A 13,559-nucleotide genomic window follows, 5' to 3' on the forward strand; every position below is an offset into this window, starting at 1 on the left:
GTACCTCAACACTTAATCTGATTTAAAAGTGCTTTAAAATTGGCCATTTTTAATTTAAAAATGTCTTATTTTCCACCTGGTGAACTGACCTGTAAACAAAAGCAAAGACCTAAAAACGAGAAGAACACTGCAGAACAGACTCTGGCTATAAAAAGCTACTGATGACCATTTCTGCTATTAAACTGCACAGTGTTTTATACTCAGAATACATTAAGTCCACGATGATTGGTGTTTGGAAACCTGAGGACTGTGAGCTACCTAAATAACCCGAGTCTAGAACTTTGTACTTTTATTGGGAAGTCTGAGTCCAGTTCAGCATGTCCTTTAGAGTTACAACCTCAGAATCAAAACACAATCAAGCTGGTGTGTCTCAGGAGAAGACACAAACTCACGGACTAAAAGCATGAAGGAAGCTGTGCTGATTACGGTTTATAGACCACGACTGAATCCAGTTTAGAGCAGACAGTCACAAGACAGATTCTTGGGAACCGCTTACGGGGAAAAAAGAAAAAAGTATGGCTAATCAAAATCCTTTATTGAACATCTTAAAAGTATTTACTATCATTCATCACCTTCCCAGTACTCAACACCATCTGTGGTCATCACTGGAGACGGCTGCAGAGTAAACACGGAGCTATTTCAAGCAGCTCTGGTATTTCACTTGATTCCACTGTTGCTCATGGTTTGGGCTTTGCACACTCCCTTCCCAAAGACTTCAAAGGCAGCACCCTTGTATGTTGCAACACACTGGTCATCCGTGCGCAGCTCAGGCTGAACCTGCTCCCACACCTTCTTTTTGGGGTTCAACTCCTTGTCTGGTTCACCTGCAAACATCAAATCTCCATCAGAAAGAGCTCTTTTATCACTAATCCCAGCTTTGTGGATCCCGGACTCCACAATCCGATGTGCCGTGTCCTTGCACGACCCAGCCAGAAAATGCTTTGGTACACGGATTAAGTCAAGTGCTAGACAAATATTTACAGTACATTTCAAATTTGATACATAAAAATAACGTGCAAGAATCTGAAACCAATACAAACAGTGAACAAATAACCAATGTTACATTTGTGATTTATAGGATCAAATATAATTTGATGAGCTCCATATGAATTGTGAGCAATTTGATTTCCTGTCTTGTTTTATCAGAACATAAGCTCTTTAAACCGTCTGTTTGATCTTAGCTGTAATTAAAAACATCAAAACTTTTCAGAATCACAAACATTCGAGGAAAACAAGAAGGTGTGGTTCTCATGTCACGATGGTTCAGTTCAGTTCAGTAGCCTAGCATTTATGAAATGAAAAACATTGGTCTGGCTGGATTTTGTCCAGGGGCTGAATTTCTACACAACCTGTAACAGTTTACCTCAGAAGCTTGAGATCCTTGATTGGCAGCATTTGGACAACTTTACGTTTCATTTATCTCATTTACTACGACCATTTTGGCAAGGAATGGGAAGGATTGGATCGCTAATTTTTCTGTTCCAGTTGTAAAACTGGAACAGACAACCTGCCTGGACCGTGCCAGTCATGGGACTTTTTACCCCCCCTCCCCCCTTCTGTTGTAGGTCTGAAATGTCTGGAGCGGTACGGCTAGGGCAGAGCAACAACACTGTCCACTGACTGGTTGACAGGAATACGTCAGCAACAAGAAAAACAGACAGAGTTCCGTTGTTTGTATTTTCATTAGTTCGACATGGATGTGAAAAAATACCAGCAAGTAGCGGCAAGTTTTGGTCACCTTCAGAGCTCCATACATTTCTCACCGTCATCGTGTGAGTCCATATTCAGGAGGAGCTAGAAGGATTGGTAAGGAAGTTTCTTTTTCTCAGCTAATTGCAGCCGAGAAGGATCAGAGTGGACATCGGAATGGTGTCGAAACAAGTGGATTAAAGCCCAACATAGAAAAGTTAAGGACAGAAACAGCCAGAGTGGATTTATTTTAAAAAACTTATTTTTTTCAGATAGTAAATGAGAGAAATACACAGAGGTGCTGAAATACAGTCACAGACAGACAAACCGAGACTTTGCTGGCCCAAGTCTACAGAAGGATGCTGCCATGGTACAGACAGGATTGGAACAGTACTCGGGCCAACATCGGTGACGTTTCACAAGTATGCGAGTACACAAGCTCAGAAAAGTGTGCATATTGTGAAACGACCCGAGTTTTTACACAACTAACCGCTGAAGCTAATGTGAGGGATCAAAACTTTGCTCTTCTTCCGGCTCGTACAGACGCTTTTTTCTCTTCTCCTTCCCTCCTCCTCCCAAGGGTCTCTGTCCTGTATGCATGTGTACTGCGTTTTCTGCATTTTTTCTGGAAACTGGAAATTATTAAACATGGATCTGGTCAGTTGGTCTCTCAACGCGATTTGACAAAATTTTTTCAACAATGAGAACGGGAGAAGGGGCTCCCGGACGCCCCTCTGGGACAGAGCCAGCTGGGTATATCATGGACTCCTGGAAACAGTGGAACCTGATCTGCCTCTCTCAACTGTCTGTAGAGGATTCTGAAGATGTCTGGATATTTGTGGTGTTGGTGTCATGTTTCTTGCTTTTTGGCCTGAGTGGTTACCTGGCAAACCGGAAAATTAACGCGCTTTCGAGGAATACTGGCTTAATCCTGGAGCTCAGGGATGGAATACATTGCGCTGTGAACTCACAAACTCATCAAATAGTCGAGATGAGTCGTAAGCTTGGAACTTTGGCTGAGATTCAGGCTCTGGCACAGAAGGTGGATTCCATCAAGGAGAGAGTTGACGGATCAGCACGGATTGGAATAGATTGATTACGCCATTATTGGAACTGGAGGCAGAGAGGAAATTATCTCTGTCTGTACCCAAAACAATTCTTATCCGAATCTGGTGCCCTTGGCGCCTGTGAGGCTGAAGTGAAAACTCCCCCCTCAGAAGAAATGTGGAATGCTGCCATTGCTATGGAAACCCTTTCTCCATATCCCAGCCAGGGCGGGACTGTGACTGGTGAAGGCCGTGGAACCGTATCTAGGAGTCAATGTGCCCTCTAACCCATTATCTCCCTCCCCTGTCCAAACGGAGGTGATGAGCGCTGCTCCATGCGGCTGCACGCTCTGAAGTGAAGAGAGTCCGAACCCTATCTCCCCACCTAGTGGACACTTATGTTGTGCATCGTCTGAAGTCTGTGTGCACATCTGTCTGAGGCGTTTTTTGCATAGCAAAGCTATCCTCTCTGTCGAAGGTAACTCTGAAGTGCCTTTTTTCCCCTCCCCGACTCTATCCTCATATAAACCATCTTGATCAATAACGGTAGCGCGACTTGTGTTGCGAATGACCACAGTCACCAATTCTTGTCATGTGTCTATGTATGTATGTATGTCTGATCTCCAAATTGTGTGTGCAGAAACAACTGCATTTCCCTCTGGGATTAATAAAGTAGTTTTGAATTAGAATTGAATTTAATTGAATTAGATGCTGCTGAGCTTTGGGGGTTTAACCCAGAGAGCCTGTTTCATTTCACCATCTTCTCCACAGCTTTAGAGAAAACTAGAGTTATTGCTCTCAGAGGATTAACACAAAGACCTGTGTTTATTTTTCTCTCTGAATCTGATTTTTCATTCCCAAAAAAATATTTGTTTCCACATATTTCCTTCTGAAAAAAAAAAAAAAAGATTCCTTTATGGTCTGCTTCTTGTCTTAATAAGGAGGAAGTAGAGCTGAAACGCTTGTTTTGAAACTAATTTATGCTGGTTGGTCGTAACTGGACGATTAGGAAAACTCATTTCCCCAACAACTTCAAAAAAGTTTAGGTTACAGTCCCAACATTGAGTGTTCATTAGCCAGTAAACACAGCAGTCACAGCCCATTTAGCCATCAGCAAACGGAGCAGAGGAATCCTCTAACGAGAGCTCTGAGATGGGCGAGTAGACCCATCAGGGATTGGTGTCTTCAGACAAACGAGTGTTTAAACTACTGATGTTGTTTCTGGAAGGGAAAAAGCTTCAATGTCACAGTCATTAATCAAAGGCAGAGGCATTTTGTTAAAACAGTCACATGATGGGGGCTACAGCTTTAGGTTGACCAACCCATAACCCTCAACCCATTGATTGGTAGATACCTGGGAAGCCTTGGACGGAAACGCGGTCCCCCGGTACCGATCCACCTGGAGGGTCGAGGATTTCCACCTTGTCTGGGGAGCTCGCACACATGACCATGGCCTGGGACACCACTCCTCTCATCTTGGCCGGCTTCAGGTTACACAGCAGGATCGCCATGCGGTTCTGCATCTGCATTAAGGATGCGAAACCCAGTTAGCTATTTAAAAAAAAACTTATTTCATCCTCTGTGGAAAACAGAAGATCCGCATTTCAAAAACCAAAATAGAAAACGAAATTATTTGACTTTCAGACTCGAAAAGCTCTGAAATCCCACCATTTCAAATGCAGAAAATAAAATCAATCATGTTGCTTTCCACGAGGCTTGATGGTGGTTTTTGTTTTCCATCTGTGGGCAGCTGTGGTAGCTACTCTGTTATTATCATGTCTAAGACCCAGTTTTCTGCAATTTATTCACACTCCACCATGCAGACATAAAGCCAGTGGTGCACCTCTGACACTTTTCAGCCCTGTTCCCTTGACAGACTCATAATAAGCAGCATTTCTAAAACCCGACTGCCAAATGAGAATTTAATGGTAGATTTATTGACTCAGAGATTAACAGACTGATACAGACGCACCAGTTCAGCGGTCTAACTCCAGTCTGAGAGCACTAAATGAAGCTGAGCAGCCTTTAGTCACTCTCACTGAAAAAAAAAAAAGGCTAAAGGGAATTTGTGTTTCGTCTGGAGTCATTTAATGAGTTGACAAATTTCCTGCAGAATCTTTGAAATGAGTGTACCTGCTCCAGGGGGATGTGTTTGACCAGTCCGCTGACCACTGTCCTGGGAGCTGCCTCCCCCACATCCACCTGCTCTACATACAGACTATCGGCATCTGGATGCTTCTCGGCCGTGATTATACGACCTACACGCAGGTCCAAACGAGACACGTCCACCTTGGCTTCCTCTTGGCTCGGCGCTGCCTGCTTCTTTTCTGCTTTTTCACCTCCTCATATCAAGAATAAAGAACAGGTAAAGTGAACAAGAACCAATTAAAACAAACATTTTAAGGCAGTCTGAGTTAAAGCAGTAATCAGTTTTCTCAGAGGGCTCCATCTAGAGGCGGGAAAATACACTGCACCTTAAGCCCCTCCCCCTACTTCTGCATTCTGTTTTACAACTATTATTCTCCTGTTTTGCTGTTGATGTATATTATACATTATATAATTTTTGGACCTACTTGTCCATAAGAAATTTTGCCAGCTCGTCATCTGTCTAGGTACGTCCACAAATGCTCTGTGATTGACATGCGTATGTAAGTGGATGAATGCTATTGGCTAATGCTAAACTGATCTCAATTCAAATTGCATGGGGCTCATCGGGACGGCAAAGATTCAGACAATCCCTTTTACAGATTTCTAAAAGAAAGAAAAAAAAATCATACAAGGGGGAAAACTCCAGATTGCTGCTTTAATAAACGTTTTACCTGGCTCACTGAATTTTCTCATTTCATGCACTAAAAATCTGAAAATATGTTTTCATCGTGTTCCTGAGATATCGCTGATGAATGGAGGCATTTTAAAAATGTTTTTAATACTTATGAACATAATCAGACAAATTATGTTTAAAAGCTGAAAAATGTGATTCCAACTTGGAACAATGAAGGACATCTAGAAGAAATCAGACCCCATTTCCTCAAATGACTCAACACAAAGCATGGCAATGAATGGCTGGCCTAACGGTGGAATGTGACTCATGTGGTCAAATAAAAAACAAGAAGAAAATGGCTTTCAATCGTCACAGAACATTATTCAACTAAACAACTGTCTAAGTATTAAAGCAGGACTTTAAAAACATCTGGCATGCCCAGTCCTGCAGGGTCATGTGCAGCACTGCTTTTATTTTCTCAAGAGTAAACAAACAAAACACTAATAACTTCTTTTGTAATCAGAAATTTTTGTGAAACAAACTCCAATTTTTCAGACACATTTGTTGGTTTGACGCTCGGGTCGATCCGACAGCCTTTCCTATGACTTACATAGAATAGGATTAAACAAAAATTACCTTGATTATAGGAATGTATGAAAATATCGATATATCAATATATTGCGATTTTTTTTTCTGCGATATATCGATGTTCAAAAGCTGTGTATCGATTTTTTTGGAAGAATTTACGTGCAAACATTTGTGTATTTTCTTTTCTTTTGGTGCAAATCAAATGCCGCCCCCTAGTCAGCAGTAGTGTGCAATGGAGTTTGTTTCCACCAGTGAAATGTAAATCCCTCTATTATGGTTCAGATACCTCATGTTAATCATGTTAAAGTATCAGTTTGGACCATTTATTGAATTTTCCTACAATAATTTTAGTCTAAAAAAATCACTAATATTGTCCGGCTGAATGTATCGCAATATATCGTGATATATCGTATCGTCTCCCTGTATCATGATAAGTATTGTATCGCCAGAATTTCACCAATACACATCCCTACTTGATTACATCAGAAGAAGAGGAAATCCATTTCAGTTATTTTCAATCCATTATGGAGAGGATTGAGTACGTTTGTACCACTTTTGATCCCTTTCAGATAGGTGAAATAGTGTTTTTTCTTGTATTTTTGTTTTATTATTATATTTAACGTGCAAGAATGTTTTAAGCTACAGAAAAATGCATAAAAGATCGAGCCCACTGCTCAAAATGCTATCCTGTAACATTTCATTCATCTTTTCGTGCACCTTTTTTCTCTTGCTTCTTCTTTTTGGGCTCGTCTTTGCTCTGGACAGGAGCAGCAGCAGGAGGTGGTGAAGCAGCAGGAGGTGCATCAGAAGGTTTGGGGAGGGTGGGCTTTGCATCCAGATCAACACTGGAGTCATCCGATGGCATAGCAACATCCAGCACTACAGGGGAAATAAGATGTTCCATCAGATGTTTGCACATGCTCCTTAAACTCTAACTTCAGTGTGAAGTAAAGGTCAGATGAGAGCATTGCTGCTGCATGTACAGAAGTACACTACTCCTTTGTTGTCCCTTCTCACACGCAGTGGTGGTTGCGCCATCGTAACACAACAAAATGATACAGAAGCAGCTTTATTTACACACCCAGTGGGAGGACTGCTCCCCTGATGCAAACAGTTTGGATGGCTAAATGACACAGCGCCCGGGTTGATGGAAACGAGAAAATGGAGCCATAAAGCAAAGAACAGCGTTCTACAATAAGCCTTTTGAGACAAATGACCCCTCATTTAAGGCGCCCGATGTTTGAATCCCTACAAAACCTTGAGCCCGAGCCTGACAAACATCGGTTTGTAGGCACACCATCTTCGCCATAATGCTTTTAATTATCTTAATTCTATGTTAAGACCCGAGAGCAGAACCTTTACAGTTTACTTTAAAACAGCAGGCAACAACCTTAAACTCCTAACATTCCCACCGAGTCTCCTTTTCTAAAATTCCAATTAACACAAACATTTTCTCTAAGACAGCATTGCAAATGATACAATAAAACAAAACAAAAAAACACACAGTGATTGTTTTTACTATGAAGGGTGCTGAATTTCCAGTAACAACGTAAGTTAAGTCTCTAAAGTGGCTGGGGTGGGCACACACACAGGAAAAAAACAAGATGCTGCTAGAGGAGTTGAGATTCTGGTGGGGTCTTACATGCGATTTCTGATGTGTAGTCAGTTTAATTACGAATTTTTACAAGCTAATGAATCTCATATTACGAAACAAACAATTATTTATCATTTAAATTGGAGTTCAACATATGTGAGATTCAGGGTGTCCACTTACACTCTTTTTGTTCAGGGGACCCATGAGCCGCACCAAAGGGGCGGAGACTTATGTTAGCAGTCTACTTGCTTTTTAACGCTGGCAGCAGGCTGCGTCTTGTTCACATACTTGCCGCTGCACTGGACGTAGTACTGGAGGATCACACTAGGGGGCACCGTACAGAACTCAGACCCGATAAAGTGCCGGATTTGTAAGGTATAAACAAAAAAAAAAATGCCATCAGTGGCTGGTTACTTTTGAGATCACGACAGAAAAATAAACAACAGCGGTATCACTGATAGTATAAAATACATCTAAACCAGAGAAGCGTGACAATGGCAAATGTGTCTCGTTAGTTTTGCCAACTCCCCCTACTGGTTGCTCGAGTATTGCAGCTCGCCAATGAGGACACGAACAAACGACACTTCAAACAGACTCAAGTTATGCGAGGCGGCCATGATAAAAATGCATAAGCATAAATAAAAGCAAGTACATTGCAGCACTTAGGCCACCGATTGCTGCAAATACGTGCATCTTTGAATGATGTGTGTCCATGGTGACAGCAACTGTTGAGTTTGTAATGCAATAACTTTAACGAGGCCAACGGATCCATACCAGACCCCCATAAGAGACTGCTACACCAATAAACCAGAGATCAGAAACAACCTTCAGCGTCAAACACATAAATATCTTATGCCTCAAATAAAGGCCAACGTTATGCAGTCGTGGTCAATAAAGATTTCAGTCAGGATGTGATGAAAACCAACAACTTCCCAAAAAAAAATGATTAACTCAAATGGCCAGAAATGGCCAGTTGGGTCGATTTATTGAGGTCATCTCCAAAAAAGCAAGTTCTTTCATATTTATCTATACTTGATAAGGATTTTTTACCCCACATAAAGATGAGCTAAAGACAGAAAAGTGGAGGAAGATCGTCTCAAATGTATTGGAACACATTTTAAAACATTTCCACTTACTGCGAGGTTAAATTACTTATTTCTTCCAAGCCCCATTTATTCCTGCAGCTCCATTCTGGAAAACATTAAAAGATCTGAGCTGTTCGCCCCTGAGCATCAACGCCTTGACTCACAATAACAAATGCACATGGTATCCCCATCAGCCTAATGGGGATTCTCCAATCACATGGGTCACAAGCTGGTTTTAATGGGCTGAAGACATAACGCAGAAGGTGATTTTAATCACAAGACTGACCAAATAAATCACTTTTATAACTGGACAACAAAATCATGCATGGATCTGAAACAGAGACGTACCTCCTCTCCTCTTTTCTTTTTCCAGCAGCTGCTTTTTCAGATCCTCGATGTCATTCTTTAATTTGGCGTTTTCCACCAAAAGTTTCTTCTCCTCTCGGACACAGGCCTGGAGAACTACAACCAAGCAAATATGTGTCACCAAACAAAATATGTTTTACTGTAAATAATAGAAATAAAAGTGAGAGCTTTTTAAATGCATTATTTAACTCATAACATTTGCTATTTATTTCAATTCAATTAAGAGTGGTATCAATCTATTAAATAAATCTAAGTATGATGTCATCTGCAAACACTTACTGGTTTTCTCCTTTAGCAGCTGGACTTGCTGTTTGAGGTCCTCGATGAGCCGATCAGCCTCAGCCGCTCGCTGCTCGAGCCTCAACAAAGGATTGTGACTCGACATTTTAATCAACGAGCGAGCTAAAAACCTAACAGACAACAAAACAAAAGTCCAGACATTTAGTTGTTTAAATAGAAGCCAAAACAATCCTAAAGGTACATGAATTAAGGAGACACCATTTTTTTTCACTAATTCATCAATCAAGTTAACCAAACAATTTGTTCCTAAAGATATCGCAGTTTGTCTTCTTTTATGGAGTCCAATCCTGGTCCTCTAAATGTACATGAAGAATGACATCCTGTGGTCAAATGTGGGTACTGCAGTCCAAATATCAAAACAAACAAGTCTGCTCTGAGCAACTGTTAGTGTCAGAAGATTCTAGATGACGAGCGGAGACGAGTCACTCGCTGATAAGTAGATTAATACTTTTTGCTGTAATATTGAGTTGGTGGTAATTGAAAAAAGTACCTTGAGTTATTTTTTTTATTCTTATTCACTGTTAGCATTGTTAGCCACTAGCTTTCTTTACCCAATATTAGAGTAAAAAGAAAAGATGCCATGGCTTCTTAGAGGTACAAGAAATAACTTCTAGGTCGCTCCTGTTACTGGCTAACATTGTTTCTTTGCTGCTTTTTGCAGGCCAGGGTTGATTTGGTAAGACTTAGGCCCTGTCCACACGTAGCTGGGGGTCTGCCAAAACGTAGATATTTTTCTATGTTTTGGCCTGTCATCCACACGAAAACGGAGTTTTGTCACACGAAAACGGATCTTTTTAAAAACTCAGGCCAAAGTGAAGATCTGCGTTTTCTCCGTTTTGGGTGTCTGCGTGTGGACAGACAAAACCGGAGTTTTAAGGTCCGCAACGTCACTTTCCGCGACAAAAAAAAAATACTGACATCACATCACGTGTGCGACCTGTGTTTACACTGGCCGACAGCATGGATGCCCTCAGAGCTGCGCTCGCTTTATCAATTGTCCAAGCGCTTTTTGCTTGTTGGTTTTTGCAAGCGGAATTACTGCTCCTTGTGGAAGACCACAGACGAAGGACGCGGTTAAGAACGGGGGAAGTACTGCTGCCTACAGGTCTGGCATGTCCTTAACAACGTATTTATCCGGGTACGTGTGGACAGTTTCTTTTTAAAACGAGGTGGTGTGGATGCAAGTTTCTGGAGGGGCGGATATTCGTTTTTAAAAAAAAAACCCGGCTACGTGTGGACTAGGCCTAAATGATTGGCTCTGGAACCAGGAAGTATGGAAGCGTGGCAGATTGTAAACAAAGACTACGTCCCTCTTTGACCTTTGATAAAAGAAGAAAACCTGACAACCCCCCAGCTGGCTGAGAAGGAAATCTGTTTTAATGTCACCTTACTTCCTGCATGGTTGAGACATTAGAATTTCTCTGCAGAACTCAAGTTATTGCACCTTTAAATGTTTCTCTAAGCATTTGGGTTGAACTACCTAAAAATCTATGCATTTTACCAGAAAACAAAATAGGTTTGGATAATTTTTGATAATCAACACATCTTATTACCAGCTTTAAATACATTTTTGAAATGTTTTCTGAAGTTTAAAGTCAAAGAAAACTTTTAAAAAGTCTGTATTCCAGTCCAACGTCACCACAAACTCCCAGTGACCACAGAGTTCAGTCAACTAGTCTCAACAAAAACAGAAGGACTATAATTCTATGATGCTGGTGCGTGTTATGGGTCCACTGTGTGGGACTGGAGGCATCATGGGTGTACTGTTTTTGTCCAGACATATCTCAGCATGAAGCTGAAAATCAGTGTAACATTATATTCAACACAGCAAAAAAGATCTGTGACAGGTTGTTGGGGTTATTGTTAAGAACCATAATCAAGTTTCATGTAATGATGTTGGAAAGTTAATCATAGAACAAATGGATTTCTCCAACAATCACAAGAAACATAGTAAGAGAGAAACCTGTTGATAAAAAAAAAATAGATGAGAACTTGATGATTCCAGGAAAGTTTGAACATTTCAGCTCAACTCTGGCGTTTACAGACCTCATAAAAAAGTCTTGAATTATATTTGTCTTTCTCTGTAGTAAGTGGAGATTTTATCCATAGCTGGACGGGAGTTTAAAACTAATGTTCCTTTATAATGTTCCACTCAAGAGAATCTTCAAAACGGGAAGGGAAAGAAGGATTTTTACAAGGCTGGAGACAAAAAAAAAAAAAAAAAATAGATCTTTACAGATAGTACAAGGAGGCGCTGAAAAAAAATCTGGCTGAGGATAAAAACAATGAATGCAAACATCGAGGAATGAGGAAATTAGAAACGCACTGGAGCTGGAGTTGATAAAATCAAGGATCAAAGCATTGTTTTTTAATAAACTGAATTGATCTGAAAAGCACTTGTGGTGGAGTAATAACTACGGCGGCTCGCAAAACTGCTGATCTCACGCCGACAACTGCAGATAAATGGATGAGTATGAGGCGTGCTCCGCAGCGTAAAAACAATGTAAGTCTGCAGTCTTTCACCAGCTTTCAGTCTGTTTAATTTAATTGTCATCAATGTATAAAATTCATTACAAGTTTGATTTGTTTTGCAATTTAATTCCCACTGGGCTTGGGCACAGCCTTGCCTGCTGGTGGTGATCGGAGGGTGGTCTTGCCTCCGTCGGTGCGCCCCAGGGCAGCTGTGACTACATTGTAGCTCATCATCACCAGAGTATCAAAGTGTGTGTGTGTGTGTGCATGGGTGGATGACTGATTGTGTTGTGAAGCGCCTTGGTGGCTGTAGAACTCTAAGAAGGTGATATACATTTACCATAGACTTAGTTACAAGTATGCTGTCCTCAGCGTGTACAGGTGCAAAACATTCTGACAGATTTAGCTTTCTTGTACTCCTACAAAGGGAATATAATGTACTTATCAGGCCTTTATCATACGGTCTTCCAAAAAAAGGAAGTATGGCGTGCCAGCACCACCTGAAGGCATTAGCAGGTGCTGCATGCTTTGGATTTAAATATGAGGGTCAGCCTTCAGAATCAGAGGTACTTATGAAAAAAATTAAATAAAATAAAGTCTATCCACAATTTTTTAAAACTTGCCAAAAAACCATTAATTTCTCAAAAATGAAAAAAAAAAAGATCAAAAGATGAGCTTTACTGGAAAGTTACATTTACCAGCTGTTTGATCTAATTAGCTTTAGCAGGAATAAATGACCAGAGTATATCACAGCTTTAATTAAAAAATAAAATAAAATAAAACAGTCTTCTAAAGAATAAAAAAAAACTGATTTCTGACGCTGAAAATGTGAATACTGTTGCTCTGAGATGTGTAAAACAAGAATAATTACATACACTTTTACATAAAGGTAATCCAATGTTGTGTCTGCTTCACTTTCATCCTTAAACATGCTAAATTAAGTATTATTCACACGTTTAATAAAACAAGCTTCTTTGCTAAATGCAAACCAGTAGTCATTTATCATACTTTATATAAAAGTAATAGGCTACATAGTCCTAATTTTGTCAAGATGGAGAAGCAGGATATTCTGGCCAAATTAATAAATATATACTAAATAAATAACTATATACTACTATTAAAACGAAGGTAAATAATGTACATTAAAGACTTTACACAGTATACTGTACATTTGTCGTTTTTCTAAGATGTTAATCATACATTCGACACTGAAATAGATTGCCTTGTTATATAGTTTAAAAATCTGTGCACCCTGGGGAGGGTTGCCCTTTATGCTAATTTAGTTAAGGCTGCGTCAGTTAAATCATAAAGCTAACCATTTTTGCCTTTTCTTATCAAGGAAAACACTGACTTTCCATTAGCTTTTAATATCACTACAACTAAGTTAAACATTTATAACAACTTACTATAAAATAAAAAGTTGCTGACAGCATTAAAACACGTCACACACCTTTTTAAAACTTACATGAACAGAACACGTTGTTTCAGGGGAGCAAAGCTTGACAGGTGCTATGCTAGCCTCAGGCAGCTAGCGGCTAGTCGCAGACAGGAGGTCCGGTTGGATAGACTATTATAGCATTTGGATAAGAAGCAGAGCCTCAAGTATCCATCCGGTTGTCACATTTACGTGCTTGTATATCGGAGAATGTTGCTCAGAA

At 40.3% G+C, this 13,559-nt stretch overlaps 1 protein-coding gene across 3 annotated transcripts; it reads right to left on the minus strand.

Annotated features, from left to right (window-relative positions):
* Nucleotides 1-518: 518 nt before the first annotated feature.
* Nucleotides 519-13,505, minus strand: aimp1a (aminoacyl tRNA synthetase complex interacting multifunctional protein 1a). Of its 3 annotated transcripts, none has more exons than XM_015943702.3 (7): nucleotides 13,367-13,505; nucleotides 9,409-9,539; nucleotides 9,112-9,225; nucleotides 6,802-6,963; nucleotides 4,869-5,074; nucleotides 4,090-4,258; nucleotides 519-824 (listed from the first exon to the last, which is right to left on the minus strand). In XM_015943702.3, coding segments are annotated over exons 1-7 (951 nt in total). In that variant the 5' UTR covers nucleotides 13,369-13,505; the 3' UTR covers nucleotides 519-657. The 3 variants fall into 3 exon arrangements, with proteins under 3 accessions (XP_015799188.3, XP_015799187.3, XP_015799189.3); XM_015943701.3 differs by having other exon boundaries at nucleotides 4,869-5,077; XM_015943703.3 differs by having other exon boundaries at nucleotides 4,869-5,077; nucleotides 13,352-13,477.
* Nucleotides 13,506-13,559: the final 54 nt, after the last annotated feature.

This window comes from Nothobranchius furzeri, chromosome 6 (assembly GCF_043380555.1).
Source record: "Nothobranchius furzeri strain GRZ-AD chromosome 6, NfurGRZ-RIMD1, whole genome shotgun sequence".
Lineage (NCBI taxonomy): Eukaryota > Metazoa > Chordata > Actinopteri > Cyprinodontiformes > Nothobranchiidae > Nothobranchius > Nothobranchius furzeri.

What these genes read in the sequence shown, in the direction of transcription:
- aimp1a (XM_015943701.3), bottom strand. An exon ending in GCTGCTAAAGGAGAAAACCA is followed by an intron (nt 9,226 to 9,408) that starts GTAAGTGTTTGC and finishes GCTTGGTTGTAG; the next exon opens with TTCTCCAGGCCTGTGTCCGA. An exon ending in TTCCGTCCAAGGCTTCCCAG is followed by an intron (nt 825 to 4,089) that starts GTATCTACCAAT and finishes TGATGTTTGCAG; the next exon opens with GTGAACCAGACAAGGAGTTG.